This window comes from Hermetia illucens, chromosome 2 (assembly GCF_905115235.1).
Source record: "Hermetia illucens chromosome 2, iHerIll2.2.curated.20191125, whole genome shotgun sequence".
In the NCBI taxonomy this organism is placed as follows: Eukaryota; Metazoa; Arthropoda; class Insecta; order Diptera; family Stratiomyidae; genus Hermetia; species Hermetia illucens.
Genome location: NC_051850.1, coordinates 91,355,205 through 91,371,787, shown reverse-complemented (window position 1 = coordinate 91,371,787; position 16,583 = coordinate 91,355,205). Strand labels below are relative to the sequence as shown.

The following is a 16,583-nucleotide window of genomic DNA, read 5'->3' as shown; positions in this document are numbered from 1 at the left end:
TCCTTGATGAGAGACACAGACATGGTTCGGTTTTGATACACCCGCCTCACTTCGAACTTTACTTTTCGGATTGTGCTAGCGCTGTTAAGCCCAGCACACGAGTTCTTCAGATACTAAGTATTGTCGTAGAGCATACCAGATGAGTTCGTGTGGTACACGGTCAAATGCTTTCTCTAGATCCAGAAATGGAATGTAAAGAGACCGATGCTTCTCACGGTGTTTCTCCTTGAGTAACCGCGTATCGTGTATAGCGTCAGTAGCACCGCAGGTCTTCTCTTGCCAAGAATGTGTTCAAAAATCTTCATGGTATGGGAACGTAACCGGATCTGATGGTAATTTGAACATTCTGCTGGACAACCTTTCTTTTCCATATTGGAACTGTGGTATTTGCTAGCCAGTCAGATGGTGTTCTACCCTTCTCAGTAACCCAATTTGATACAATAAAAACTTGTTTTTCCTATTCGCCAGTGTTGATTTTTATTTCGCTAACGCTATAAACACCGCGTAATTACACTCAGACCGATTGAAGAATTCAATTCACAGGGTTGGGTCACAGCTCTTCACTTTCCAGCGTTCAGATGCGATGTCATCAGCTCCTGTTGCTTTTCCCGATTTCATTCGTTTTATTGCTCTCGCCATCCCGAGTGTCCAGTTTATCGTAAAGATCTGTGTAATAGACTGGGTGAGAACGATGGCTTTCTTTTTGCATCCCGGTTGCCATTCTTATAAATTTGCCAATTCACGAGCGTTTTATCGTCGAGAAATTTGTAATAGAGGCGTTTCTTTTCATGGACCTTCATTTCAAGATCGTCATCCCAAAACCAAGTACATCGGTTGATGAAATTCTTACCTGTTTTAGTCACCCCGAGGGTTGTATATGGATCATGTTTTTAATTTGGTTCCAGGATTCCTCCGTAATGGTTGATAATCGCGTAAGTGAAATCATTTCTTCTTTCTTCTCACTAAATCGCCATCGTTTAATTCGCGGCGGGCCAGTACGTTCTTCACGCTGTTTTATCGGTGGCTTGATTGGTAAGGCGGCAGTCAATGGCCGGTAGTGACGGCGGTAAAATGTGGGCGTCTTATGAGAATATAGTCCAATTTGCGTTTTACTATTCCCACCTTAAAATGTAGGAAGATCAGATAATCGTTTGTTTAACCATGTGTTCATAAGTATTGGCTATACGCTCGCCACCCTCATTGCGGGCTCCAAACCCCTTTCCCCTACGGCACCTGTTACCCTCTGCCTTTTCACCCACATGGACATTAAGGACACCTGCAATGATGATGTAGTCATCAGCAGGCACATTACAGAAGGCATCCATCTCGACGTCAGGTCGACCTGCCTATGGAGCCTGCGCGGTGAAGAAATGAATAGTGCGATCAACCGATATAATGGTGAGCTTCATCAGCCGATCACCAAATCTTTCGACTTTTTTAATGGCGTCACAGAAATCCTCTGAGGTAGCGATGCCAAAACCGCACTGAGTGTAGCCCATACACAAAATAGAGAAGTTTATAGCCATTTTTACCGCGTTCGCGTTCTATGTCGCAGCTTTTGGCACCAGACCATCGGGTTTCTTGTCGAGCGCAGATATCAATGCGCCGAAAGGCTCTTGCGAGTTCCCGGGTCTTTCCAGTCACGGTGCCAATACTTAACGTGCAGAAATTTTGTTTTGCTCGGACTAATTTACTTACGTCCTGATGTCGTCCATGCGTTAAGAATCCTTATCTATTTCTCGACAAGACCCGGGCCTGTCCTGCCACGTCGACTGAGGTGAACGCCCTAGCATTTCTCCAAGGTTCATTGTTACTCAATCCGATCATTTTGTTTCAACGACATTGGATATATTTTCTTCGTCGGCCTGTCCTGGGACCACTAGCACCAAAAGAGATCAGGACAGTAGAGATGAAAGGTAGGCTCTTTGGGAAGACCTGGAAGGAAGCACATTTCACCGAACCAGCAATGATGGAGAAGGATTGATGCGCTACACTCCGTTTAGGAGATAACCCTGTGTACATATTATGCGAAATCGTGAAGTCTGCGTTAATGTAAAGCTGTACACGGCCATGGGAGAATTTGGTATCCCGACGAAATTAATAAGACTGACTAGGCTGACCCTGACCAATGTGCGAGGCCAGATAAAAGCAGCAGGATCACTCTCAAGACCATTCGACATCAACAACGGTCTACGACAAGGGGATGCCCTATCATGCGTCCTCTTTAACCTGGCCCTCGAGAAAGTGTTCCGTGATGCTGAGGTAAATGTAAGAGGTACGATCCTCTTTAAGTCCACCCAACTACTGGCCTATACTGACGATATCGACATCATAGGAAGAACCACCCGAGACGTACAAACTGCCTTCATCCAGACCGAGCAGGCGGCGCCAGATCTTGGGTTGCACATCAATGAAGGCAAAACAAACATATGGTGGCAAACAGGAAGAATAAAGATAGGAGGCTACAACTTTGAGATCGTTGATAATTTCTCCTATCTAGGATCGAAAATCACAACCGATAATAGCTACGATGATGAAATCCGCGCACGGTTGTTGTCAGCCAACAGAGCCTATTTCACCTTACAAAAACTGTTCCGCCGGAAACGTCTCACCATAGGGTCAAAGCTCTTACTGTACAAGACAATGATCTTGCCAGTCCTCATGTATTCCTCAGAAACTTGGGTTCTTAGCAAGAAGAATTGCGAACTCTTGGCGGCGTTCGAGAGAAGAATCCTCCGACGAATTTTTGGCCCCCTACATGAGGATGGACGATTCCGTAGCCTACACAATGACGAAATCTATGAGCGATACCATGACCGTCAGGTTGTGGATAAAATCCGACTCAATAGGTTACGGTGGGCGGGTCACTTAATCCGTATGGATGAGGATGATCCAGCCCGGAAATTCTATAAGGCCAATATATATGGTAGAAAAAGAAGACGAGGCAGACCCTGCCTAAGATGGAGCGATGGCGTAGGTCAGGACGCCAGACAGCTTTTAGAGATATCGAATTGGTGCACCTCGGCGCAAACCCGGAATGTCTGGAGTTCCTTATTAAGGCAGGCCTAGACCGGATACCGGTTGTTGCGCTCTTGATGATGATGATGATGAAAGTTTACTATGGATTGCATCTCGAAAACATATTTGAAACAACCGATTGATTTTTGCAAATGCAATCATATTGATAACTTGACTAAAACCTACTAATAAAGTATTTCACCCAAATTTCTGGGGGTGGCGTAGCAATTGGTATTAATCAAAAGGTAAAGTATTTTCTACAAATCAGCTTGAAATATGAAGTTATTGAAACGATCGTTAGCTTTCAGAAGGTGTAAATGTGAAAATTTCGTGAGTAATTCCCCGGGTCCCAAATTAAATAAGCAGAAACTAACACTCTCTGAAGACAATATTAAGCTGCTAACAAGTACAAATAGCTTATTGGCTACATTATATGTGATGACTTGAATACTAGTCACTTATCGAATTGTCGTGTAATTAGCAAAGATACTTTTTGATATGTTGTGTAAATATAATTTTGTATTCATCACCCTCGGAAGCTACAGTGCATTTTGCGGCTGGTGGACCATTACTTAGTCAGATACCGGTAATAACAATGAGATAATAACTTGTAAAATGCCATTTTGAGAGAAACGCGTTTATAAGGATTTATGGGTAGCGATTCTTGTCCCATACTGTAATCCTTCAACTGCCTCAAAACGAATCATATTGAGATAGATTAAGAGAAGTTCGGCACTCTCCCTCCGGCAGAAAGAATGGCACTTCGAAAGTTACAGCTTTAAAATGACTTCGAATTTCATTTTCAACATTTTTAGATAAAAAAATTCATGAAATCTTCAATTCTTTACATTTTGCTAGTATTGAATAGAACCAATGAAATACTAAATTTTCCGAGAATGCTGAAATTTTTCATATAGGGATATTTCGGGGACCAGCTGCCCTCTTCATCAGTGTGTTTTCGAGATTAAATGAAAATTAAGCTTTTTTTTTGTTTTTTTTTTACCTATAAGCAAGCCAGGCAAAACAACATACACACAGCTCTTTTTCAAGTGGTTTACTGAATCAATGCGTTCTGCTGTGGATGCGACCACCCTAGAACTGGAAATATTACAAAAGAAATATTGCGAGAATTTAAGAAACGAAATGCGAAGTTGAACATTGGAAAAATATACCAAAATATTCGCTCAATTGCGTGTACGGAACGGAAAACCTTTTGCCCTGAGTGCCTCGATGGAGAGGAAAGGTCTTGACCAGGTACAAAATGTCTACAGCCACTATCAGGAAATTCGTGACCAACCAATATTTCTTCTGACACCGACGTTGATAAGGGCAACCTTTTGAGGTCTCTACTCTACCACGGCATCTTCCCGCCATATTAACTGAAGCCACCACATACATATAAATAACCTTTTTCGTTCCCCGAGAAATTATGAGGAAGAGACAAATGCAATCCGCAAATGAGCGAGTTAAAAAATAAAAAAAAAATATAGAAAAAAGAAGCACTTTTCTTCGCTAGAAGATCAAAATGTTCGCAAAGATTCAAAATGATTACTAAAAAACGTGTATAGGTTTTTAGGGAATGGATTTTTTGCATATGCCAAGCATTCCCCACTCCCATGGTTCATGTTCCTCCAGCAACTTCAAGAATTCTATCTCAAATCAATGGGATTACGTCTCGTGTGTGTGCTGATGTCCCGCTATTGCAGCAGCAGTCAATTGTGGTGTCAGCCTGCACAGCAAAAAAAATCAGTTCTATTTGAACGGTTTGGAGGAGATCCACAATGATAACCTCGTTTGCAACATTCGGCATGACTTATTGAAGTAGGACATTGTTAGGTTGACTGAAATCGACACTGGCAATTACAGAAGTACAAAGGATTTACCGAAACTATGCTACTCCCAATGAAAGGCAAGTGTTTGAAATTTTGGGACATACTCAAAAACAAATTTTCCAGAAACACGGAGAAACCAGATTTAAAAATATTTCAATGAATCCTAGCAGAGCATACAAATAATGCGGTTTCGGTTATGGTACCAAAAGAATGGAGGTTACCCGCCCAACATGCTAACCAAGCTGAGTGCATTACCGCCGAAGGTGTTCGGCGTGCGGGATGGTGGAGTATAAATTTTATGGATGTCACCGAAAAAGAGATCCATTCAGCAATGCAACCCCGTAAAAGTGAAGTGGCTCTGGTCTGGACAGGTGTGGAATTTCTGGCACAAGGAGTTCACCACTGCACTGACGAAAGAAAAGAGAATAATTTATATCCTTCGATACGTATCTCCAAGCCAACACGGTTCTCCCCAAGGAGCAAGCCTACGCCTGTATCGTGTTGCAGCACAGATGATAACAGCACCTCGTCCGAATACAGAAAAGCATTTTACAAAGGGATTCATTAAGTCCTTTCTGGTTTTGCATGGCATCGAACCTCCTAGAGGGACTAGTTTGCAAACAAATATTATCTTTTTGTTAGGTGCGAGCTACCATACCCGATTACTTAGATGACATGTATGCTGGTGTATGTGTGTGCGTTTGTGGTGGGGGAGAAACTTTAGCCTCTGAGCACTCAAACCGTGGTGGCTCATTGTAACCGACTCTGCCGTCTAGCGGAATATCCCGAACTCATTAATGCATCGCAGGATTTCCGTTAATGGATGTGATGCTGCTCGTTGCAGCTGGAGCACATCGGCACCAAACATCTGATGCGTCCATAGGTGTTCCGTGGATTCCGCTTCCTCATTACAGGTTGGACACACATCCTATATTTCTATTCAAAACATACACAGCTAGTGAATTATGGCCAGACAGCAGAGGCAACTATGATGTTTTTCCTCTTGCCATTAATGTGGTATTGCACGATGATGTACGTTAACTAGGCGCTAGGAACAGAACTTTCTCAACATGGTTCCCTCTAACCGCCTTGACATCAAAACACAAGCTCTCGGTCTTATGGATCTTTCATCGTAAAAGATCCTAACCCCCTTTACTGATCCAATGCCACAGATTCTATTAAATCGCACCCATGGCTCTTGCACGAGAAAAATATAGTGGTAATCCTGCAGCTTTGTCATTCTCGTTGCCAGCAGATAGGAGCAGGCTTTGGCATGCCGCACTTAGAGGTACAGAAGTTCCCATGCCCCATTCATAAAAGGTCTCACATCATCACACAGTCTGTTTTCCACTTAACATCTTGACCGGTTTGCATAGATCCGATAACTCGAACTGGCATCAAGTCAGTTTCATTCACGTCTTTGGCTTCCTTTTCTTCGCGTCTGTTCTGTAAATGGTGTAGGAGAAGTTATTAGCACGTAGGATTCACTCTGTAACCTTTTCAGGGTGGTGCGCTTAGATGAAATCTAGGCCTCAAAATATGTCCCATTCCGATATCTGCTCGAATAAACTTACTAATAGTGTATTACTACTTTTTAGGAATTTGCTGGAAAACCGCCCTTAAATTCATCCTTGGACTTTCAAATGTACCAGCATAGAGGACAATATTTCCTATATACATACTCAATGTCGTGGAAGTCTGGCCATTAACGCCAAAGTTATAACAGTTCAAACTTTCACGCGAATTGACTGCTTCCAAAGCCATACAAATAAGATGCTGACGTCATAATTACCCGCATTTATGAAGAATCTATTTATCTGCAGCCCTTTTTATGGTTTTGTTTAAAACACTTATGTGAAATCTAATCTTCGGGAGATGTCCTATTCCGGTATCTGCTCAAATAAATTTACTAATAGTATATTATCAACTATTAGAAATTGACTAAAAAACTCCCCTTAAGTTCATCCTAGGTGTACCAAATTTTGCATCGACATAGAGGACAGTCTCGTGCAGTTCCATGAAAATCCAACTATTAGTGTCAAAGTTATAGAAGTTCAAACTTATCAATTTCGTGCTAATTAACAGCATCCTAAGCCATACAAATAAGATGCTGACGTCATAATTAACGAGAATAATTGACATTCGAGTGAAACATTAAAATTCCATTCAAGAAGAATCTAATTCTCCCTAGCCCTTTTTAAGGTTTTGTTTGCAAAACTCGGTTCAAATGTCTGTCTGTCTGTTAGCCTGTCACAGGCACTTTTCTCAGAAACGGCTATACCGATTGACACAAAATTCGGTGAGAAGGTGGCAACTATGGACTCCCAGACATGCAGTCAGTGATATCCTTCTACGTTAAGATTTAGGTCCCCATACATGTAAAAGGGCGGTGTAAATTTTTTTTTACCATATATAGTCATGTGGGGTATCATATGAAAGGGCTCGATTAGTACTTTACGAAGCTGGCATGAGTTTTGAGATTTGTTAGAAAGGCGGGGAGTGGGAGGGGTGGAAAGTTATGATTTCTTTAAAGGACCCATTCTCAAAAACTACCCAACCGGAAAATCTGAAAAAAAACATGAAGAGGGTGCGCAGGCCTCGAAATACTCTCCATATAGATATCTGTTCAAATTAAGTTAATAATAGTATATTACCATTATTTTGGGAAAATTGAGTAAAACCCCCTTAGGTTTATCTTAGAGTTATAGAAGTTGATGGTAGTATAAAATATAATATGAAGCATATTATCTCCGAATCTTATCAAAATCATGCTATTAGTAACAAAGTTACAGTAGCTCAAAGTTGTCTTTACCGTGTAAATTCGTGTTCTACACTCAAATATACTCACAGAAGAAGCAAACAAAACCTTTCATACCTGAAGCGTTCAGCTTCCGGTTTCGAACTTGTTTATATTTGGTGTTGGTTAAATTCTTGGCATTTGCTAATAATATTAAACTCAGAATGTGAAGCGTATGAGATTGACTATTATCAATACAGGGCTTTCCATCAAATGATTAATTTAAATCGCTTTCTAGGAAATGGAGGGCAATGGAATTTTTAGCTATGGGACACGGAGCTATCGTGCACTCGTCGCTCCTCACATCTTTTTCTTTTTCTTCAGCCTTCAATTCACAAGCGGGGTCGGCTCGTGGTGATGGGTTTCGTCATTTTATTTTATCAAATGCCTGATCAGGATGTAATCGCGAGACCTTTAAATCCCCATCCAGTGTATCAAACCACCATTGTTTTGGCCGACTTTTTGGCTTACCAGTGCCTTCGATGTTCTGACCAATACTGGTTATTGAATTCCCGTTAGCGTGAATTACGTGAGCACACCATCGAAAACGCCTCTCTCGCAGAAAACGCCTCTCTCGATCGGTGCAAACCCATATCGATCGCGGATATTCTCATTTCAGACGTGATCAAAACATGTCACGCCACCAGTGCAATGCAACATCTTCGTCCCCATTACCGCAAGACGCCGTTCATTGTCCTTTATAGTCGGCCAACACTCAGAAATATAGAAAGCGGCAGACGGACGACATTGCAGTAAATTTTAGATTTGGGACGTGCGCTGATACGTCGATCACAAAGAACACCAGTTGGGGAATGCCACTTCATCCAGGTTGCATTAATGCGTGAAACAATTTCATTACGCAGTTCTCCATTGGCTGATTGCATTGACTCGAGATATTTAAACTGCTGAGTTCTGGCAATGGCAGTAACCTGGCCAGGACAGCGATTTTAATATCTCGGATCAATGCTATAAGCAAATGGAGAAGTTATGCTCCTCACATAGGGAAACACAAAACCTTTTATACCTGAAGCGTCAAGATTCCGGTTTCCCGACTTGTTTCAAATCAACTGGGGGATTACATTGTTTGTGTAAGTACAAATTAAAAACTTGAATGGTCTAACATTCTACGAGAACTAGAAAATAACGTTTAGCTCTCATCCTGCAGGCAAATGCTGACACAAGTGTATTATTCTTCATACAGTGCTCCTCCATTTTCAAGTCTTGTCCCCAAACTTCTTTACCTAGCAAAAATAACAGAATTTTTCTTACCTGGAGCAATTTCCTACCTAGTTATTTCTTGTTTCTCCTATATCTCTTTTATACCAGCATGCTTCAGCTACATTATCATCATTAACGCCATGCTAGTGGTCAGCCCACAGCAGTGAAACAAGCACAAAGCTAAACATAAACATCTACAATTCGAACTCAGGCACGTGATCAAGACACCGCTGCGCAGTCACTTTGATCATCGCGCTTGAATCGTGTAAAAGTTGATCGTCTGTTTAATTCTATTTCCGGAAATCCAAAAAGTTTCTGTATATACATATGCACATACATATGTACATATATGAATTAATTTGCGTCCAGAATCTACTGCTTGTAAAGTTTTCAAATTGTATCTTTTCTAATTTCATCATGATATCTCGATTTAGTAGCATTAGCGGACCTCACAACATTCACGGTACTGGCGAGGGTTTTATATAATAAGCATCTGAATCACTTGTTGAAATATCGCTAGCAATTTTCTTCACTAGCGAATTAGGTGTGGGAAACTTTGCAACCGGCCTAATTTCGCTTATGGCGAGAGCATAATCAAGTGATAGGTTGAAGCACAAAAAACAGATAAATAAAAAGTGAAAATAAAGTTTGTTGGAAGATGGTTACACCTATCTGACGGAAAAATCTAGAATTCCTACTCAGAATTACAAATGAACACCGAAAAGAGCTCAGTCAGTCAGTCAAAGTGATTTGAAATTGAAATTTAGTGCAAATCGTATATTGTCAAAATAAACTATCAAATTATTGCACTCTGGCTTGGTCAACGTTATTAATATGCCATGACCATATATGCCTGCAATAAGGCAAGCAAACGGTCACTGGTAACTTTCAAATGTAACAATGCCAATTTATCGACCTCCCAATCTTAACCAAGTGCAACTGGTCAAAGCTTTATTTTGGAGAAGACTTTTATGGAATTCGCGAATTCGGTTATGTCACAGATTGTTACAAAACCCTTCATAACCGAAACTGAATCGCTGTTTCTCAAATCGCTTAAAATTTAGAAGATTCATCTTCTGCATTATATAGTGTTTGGCGTCTAGAGACGGTTTATGTAATTACTCGGTTCGGTGTGTCTTCGGATATTAATCCAAATTCAGGTTATGGTATTTCAATCTTCTCCACATGCGATATGGTCCACTAGATTACGATTTATGCCGGTCTCTCGAAACACGTTACATTTTTTACACTCACAGGGGAATACATAGAGACAACGATGTAACGATGTATTTCTTTCGACGCTTCATATGTCGAGGGGTTCAGTGTTTATCTCAAACGAAAGTGTATCCAAAAATAGAATAAATGTTTATGTCCATTAAAATAGTACTATGAAAGGTACTTACCTCTGCCACCTTCTTATGCACCATCCACGGGAAGACACCCCATCCAAGAATGGCTCCACATGTAGCCGCGAACACCCCGATTCCGGCTGTGACGAGAGACCACTGCACCATGGCTGCTTCGTAATCCAGAGAGAACTTTACCTTGCACTACCCGCCCTTTACACAAGAACTTTATAGGAATGCAACCTGAAAGATATCACGCTATGCAAACTCTGCACATCACCGAATCAGACACTTCAGGGAACAAATGCGAACCCTGGGAGAAGCCACTATATCAGCGATTTAGTATCATTAATACTTGCACTTATGACCTTTCCGCCGTAACTTCGACGTTTCGCTTCCGTAGACCGTTCCGTTCCGGTTGACTAGACTTCACTGAATGTGAAGTGAAAGTTCATCGAATCAAAGAAAAACAACCGAAATTTTGCTCTCCCATAACTTGCATTGGCGGGCGGACTCATCAATTTACCTTTTCGATGGAGTCACTAGGAACAAAAAACACCTCGTAACGATAATATAATAACGGCGATAATATTCGAATCGACGGACGAAACCCAGTAGCGACTATCACTAGGAAGATATTAAGATATCGATAACATCGCGGCAGGACAAATTACGCGTGTGGCATGTGAGCAGGGATATTAGGGTGCGCTCATTTAGAATTTCGGGTCAGGATGTTAGGAAAAGTCCTAGAAAATGACTTTTCGCCGGCCCACGACTACCGGTAGCAATATCGAGTGTGCTCGCAAACAATTGTGAGGCTCTGCGTCCAAGTGTTACGCAAGAAAGGTTCACGCTCGGAGCACTTTTCCCTCGGACTCTAAGTAGACGAAATAGACAACAAAAGAATTCGAACTTTCGTTAGCATTTGGCGATCAGCTTACATACATGCACTGCGAATGAGACTCTGACCCGAGCACCTCTGGACTTAACTCTTTGGCGGCTTGGAAACTAACTACTAACTACTGGACGTGAAATTTTTTGTGGTTTCAACGAAAGTGTTTCTCTGTTTGGAGAACCACAATAAGCAGCCTCGACACTTGCCAAAAGCAGTGAAAAAGCGGGGAAGGTACATTCGGGAAAAATTCAAAAGTTTAATGAATTTTAACTAAATATTTCTCTCTTACCGAGCGGAATACGAATTTCAGCGCAAATTCGGGCCCCGGACGTAATAGCGCAAACCGTGTATGCGCGAGCTCAACTATGATTCAATCAACGAAAGAAATCACGGTGACCGGGCTCCGCACCTAACACTAGCATCACGGGCATGCAAATAATGGAAAGGTACCAGCCAGCGGCTAAATTGATGTCGTAAAGCTTTTTAGCCTTTTCGTTGAACGTTAATTACTTCGTTGCTGGTGGAGGTGGCGGCAATGCAGCTATGAAATCTTCATTGATATGAATTCATGCCACCGATGTACGCACTATCAGATCCCACAGTAATTGCACTTGACATGCACTTTTACATGACTTCACTTACACCCTCCCACGAACACCATGATGTAATCTCGAGCATTGTGTGCTTGTACTTTGGGAAATTGCTTTTTAATCAGCAACCATCACTGACTGTCCACTAGCTTCCTTGTCAATAAACGGTGTAATAAATGCACCATTAAAATCTCATTTCTACCGCTTGCAGTGCCTTAAATCAAGAAGGGAAGTCAAGCAGATAATGCTGGCATAATGGCCATAAATAAAAATGGCAATATCATATCTTAAAGTATTAATAAATCTGATTTTTAGAATAACTCGTATTCTGCCTATAAAAAGCAGTTTGACTGGATAAATTTCTTATACTGTTCTTCGTTCGCTAACTGGGCCCCTAGGATGAATTCATAATAAACATTTACCAGCTGTAAATGAACACAATGTAGTTTCTATCGTTGCTGCATTCCTCATCTTATTTATATTTTAATGAAAAAAATGTATTTCTCATGGCGCGAAAAACGAAGCGTAAAAAATTACTTAAATGCTTCATACATGTCATTGTTAAGAGAACAGGGAACGGTGAGATATCTGAGTTAATATTATTGTTTGAATTCGTTCTGCTCCGTATCTACATTTATGAAACGTAAACCAAAAAACTAACTTGGACTCGATAATACTGTATAATTTTAATTTATTAAGATGAATATTTGGATTGAAGTTAGTAAATTTAGTAAGTAAAGAACTATGAGTCAAATCTACTAATATTTATTGTGGGGTGGTAGGGACTTTTCAGGAAAAAATTTAACGCTGTCCGATCCATAGCTGATATCCTGAAGTGCTTTTTAAGGTTTTGTGTAAAACAAAACATTATTAAAATCAGTTTACTGTCTGTCTGTCCGTCTGTCACACGCATTTTTCTCGGAGACGGCTACAGCGATTGACACCAAATTTGGTAGAAAGGTGAGAACTGTGAACACCCGCGTATACAGTGAGTTACATCGTTCTACGTCAAATTTAAAGGGGAGTCGTCTCCATACGTGCGAAAGGGAGGTGTGAATTTTTTTTTTCATCAAATATAGGCATGTGGTGTATCAAAGGAAAGGCCCCGATTAGTACTTTCCAAAGCTAGTATTAATTTTGACATTTGTTAGGAAGATGGGGAGTCAGGGGGTTGAAAATGATCGTGCCTTTAACGGACCCATTCTCAGAAACTACCCAACCCAAAAATCTGAAAAAAAAATCAAGAGACTGCTACTATATGGGGTCTAGGCTCCGAACGCACCGATGTTCAAATAAATCTAATAATATGTATATAACTATAATTTTCAGTAATTAGCTGCGAAACTCCTCTTAAGTTTATCCTAGCACCACGAAATTTTGCAACGATTTAGTCTGTAACATATAGCATATATGCTCCAACCAAGTTTGGTGGAAATCCCACTATTCCTAACAAAGTTGTAATAGGTCAAAGTTGTCAGTTCTTTGCGAATTCAAGACTTTGAATATCAATATCACTTGGAAGTAGATATTCTCACATAATATATGCATGCATTTCGTGCTACGTACTAATGGGAAAAATGCACCCTCAAATGTATTTATAAAAGAAATACACAAAACATTTCATTCATGAAGCGTCCAGCTTCCGGTTTCCTGACTTGTTTTAGGAATGACTTGCCATAGACGCGATCACTGTGCATGCGAAATGATAATTACAAAGACTTTTCGTTCCTATATCTTACTGTCTAGTCGCTGAATGAAGAATTTGTGAATATGCAAGCTTTTCAACAAGTCGGGAAACGAGAGTCCGGTCGCTTCAATTGAGTGGAAATTTATATATATTATGTCAGAATATTCACTTTCGCACGCTACTAAAATTCAAAGTTTTAGAATTTGCACTGAAGTAACAAATTTGGCCAATTATAACTTTGTTAGTAATAGTACGATTTCCACCAAGATAGGTAGGATCATACATTATTAATATAATTCATACGCTATGCTAGCACTACGCTATACGCTATAATTAGCGTATGTTACTTTCATGATTGCAGGTTGAACTTAAGGAGGGGTTTTCAGTCAATTGCTAACAATTATAGTAATGGAATTTTGCTAACTAAATGTGAATAGATAGCGGTATAAGGTCGGAGCCTTACCGCCACATAGTCCCATCTTCATGATTTTTTTGTAATATTAGAATATTTCTTTTTCGATCTAAGCATGTAGTCCTCAAAGGGCTGTTAGACAAAGGGAACTATCACAACGACGGTAAGTATATTTATAACTGTTTCCACTTTGACCGATGCTATCTCCTAACTTAATTAGATCACTTCTTTTCGAAAGTATTATTTATTCCAGTTGTGTTTCTGCTGCATTTCACGCCCGCCATCGATTGCAGCGATCAATAGAGCCTTTAATCCCTTCTCTCCATCGATTGGCTTCCACGATTCCCCGGTCAGCCAGATCTTATGACGATACTTCTGGACGTAGCCTCAGTGTATCTGCTATCCAGTCAGCAAGCTAGCTGAACCTGGGGGGTCGCAGCTCTCCAACCCTGCAAGAAGTAGCAGATGCGACACGCAAGCGAACGTAAGGGACCATCAGATGTTGATCCCTTTCGAGGCGGACGTCAACGCCTCTCCTATTACGCACATCCAGGAAACAACTTTTAAATCACCAGCTGATCGCAAAGTAGTCAACCAGGGAATTACGAATACTACTTTTTCGGTGCAGATTTTTATATAATTGATTGGGTATTGGATAGTATTATAAATATCTTTCTTTGCTGTTAATTTAATCTTTACACAGAAAGTGTTTTAGCATTTTCTTTGGAAATCATTCGATTGTCATTTTCGTCGCTACTTCAACAATAGTATTATTACAATTTAGATAAATAATTATACTCGAAGATCTCCACTTATTTCAGATTTCGTTAACTTTAATGTATTCTCTTCATGACTGCAAAATCGGCTGAGAGAGAGAGAGAGAGAGAGAGAGAGAGAGATTTTGCGAGGTCCGTTGACAAACAGTTTGATTTGCGCCCAAATAAACAACAATTGTTGTTAAGAATAGTGGTTAGTAGTTGTCCCCCTATTGGCGAGGTTAAACGTGGGCCCTAGAGGGTGCAGAGACCCAGAAATTTCGGGAAATTTTCAAATTATTTTTATTTTATGTTTGGATAACCTTGGTTTTGCTTATAATCTTTATATTTATTTTTGTATAGTAAAAATATGAAGTTTGCTGGCAAACAATAGAATAGTAAAAAGCGAAAACGGCTTCACAGTTTCGTGCCAAGCCAGAGGCAACTCATCAGACGCTGCCTCACCTCCGTCTTGGGAGCAACGTGATCGAGCGGGTCACAACTACCCCCATTTGGTCTAGTCTGACATCAAGTGGATGAGGACTTAGGATCCCTCAATCCTCAAACAAAATGTTTTCAGCTCTTGCCAAGTTTTGGCCCGAATATTGACGGATTTACACGCATTTCATGTCATGTTCCGCGAATTCTATAGAATGAGCTTGTTACGGTTACGCTGCTCGCAGGGCGGAGCATCTGACGAGTTGCCTGGTACGAAACTATGAAGCCGTCTTCGCTATTTATTTTTGAAGCTTGGACTGCTAAACAAAAGCGAAAGGGGTCCGTCGACCGAAAAAAGAGAAAGTAAATTGCTTCCCATTTGATCCGATCCGACATTAAGTGGATGCAAACTTAGGATCTCTCATTCCTCAAACAAAATACGATAGTGTTACTGTACTATTTGCGATGAGTATAGGAGAATCAGCAAAGGGCTTGCTTTCCAGTGAATTTCTTCATAATAAATAGGCGTCTTAGATATGAGGTGTATTCCACATACTGCTTGAATATTAATTCATTCATTCATTAAAAAAAGCAGGAAAAAACGACCTGCACAGGTAATGATCCCCTTAAGTTAGTCAACGAAAGGGCTCAATTAATAGTTTTCGGAATTGATTCAGAGCCAACTGGTGCCGAATTTGGAGAGGAGGTAAGAAAAATTAAACTAAGACTCGCAATCTAGCTGCTCATCACTCCCTTCCCATTTGCGATAACGTTATTTTCATGTGATCCCAGTCGATGGCTTTCGTCTTTGATGATTCCCCTCACCAACTGTTCTTTCAAGTCCCTATTTAGATCCTGATTACGAATAAAACAGGAAACTTTATTCGAAGCACTTTATTTTAGAACGTTTGTATGATCCTCAGGTTTGACTTTTTGGCACAGCTCCAGAGCTGGATGCCGTACGTCCATATGGGCCTTAAGATCTGCTTATAAATTAGCAACTTATTATCGACGGTCAGCTGGAAATTCCTCCCTCATAGCCAGTACATCTGTGTATATCTGGCATTAAGCTCGTCCTTCTCTCTTGGGGAGTGTCTTCTCAGCTGAGCTTAACTAAATATTTGGCCTCACTCGCCTGTGGTACATTTTGTTCCTTTATGATGACTTTAGCTTTTTTGGTTGTGAAGTAAATGTACGTTGATTTGCCTTCATTTAATTTTATTTTCCAATGTACAATATACAATGTTGGCAATAGCTGTTTGTAGCTTTAGTTTTGCTTCTTCCGTATTTTTCCCATGGTAAGAATAGCAGTGTCGGCCCCAAATGTCGCTATTCTGGCTTCTTCACAGCAAGGTACATCATTGGTATACAAAAGAAACAATGTTGGGTCTAAGATACTGCCCTGTGGTACCCCAACTGCATTTTTTTCAGTTCAGAGTAAGTTCCTTCGAATTTCACTCAGAATAGGCGCTCTGATATATGTGATTCTAATAATTTTTCTGGGAGGTCCCTATACAAATTACACAACAGACCTTATCAAATACCTGGGCGACATGGAGAAAAGTGGCTGAGCACACCTGCTTTTTTCCATTGCA

The 16,583-nt window shown here is 40.6% G+C and overlaps 1 protein-coding gene across 1 annotated transcript in view; it reads right to left on the bottom strand.

Annotated features, from left to right (window-relative positions):
- LOC119648162 (sensory neuron membrane protein 2) overlaps positions 1-11,578 on the bottom strand; it is a 208,885-nt gene extending 197,307 nt beyond the window's left edge. Inside the window, 2 exon segments of the mRNA XM_038049738.1 lie at positions 10,269-10,753; positions 11,396-11,578. Of these exon segments, the coding sequence (XP_037905666.1) occupies positions 10,269-10,379 (111 nt within the window). The 5' untranslated portion in view covers positions 10,380-10,753; positions 11,396-11,578.
- Positions 11,579-16,583: the final 5,005 nt, after the last annotated feature.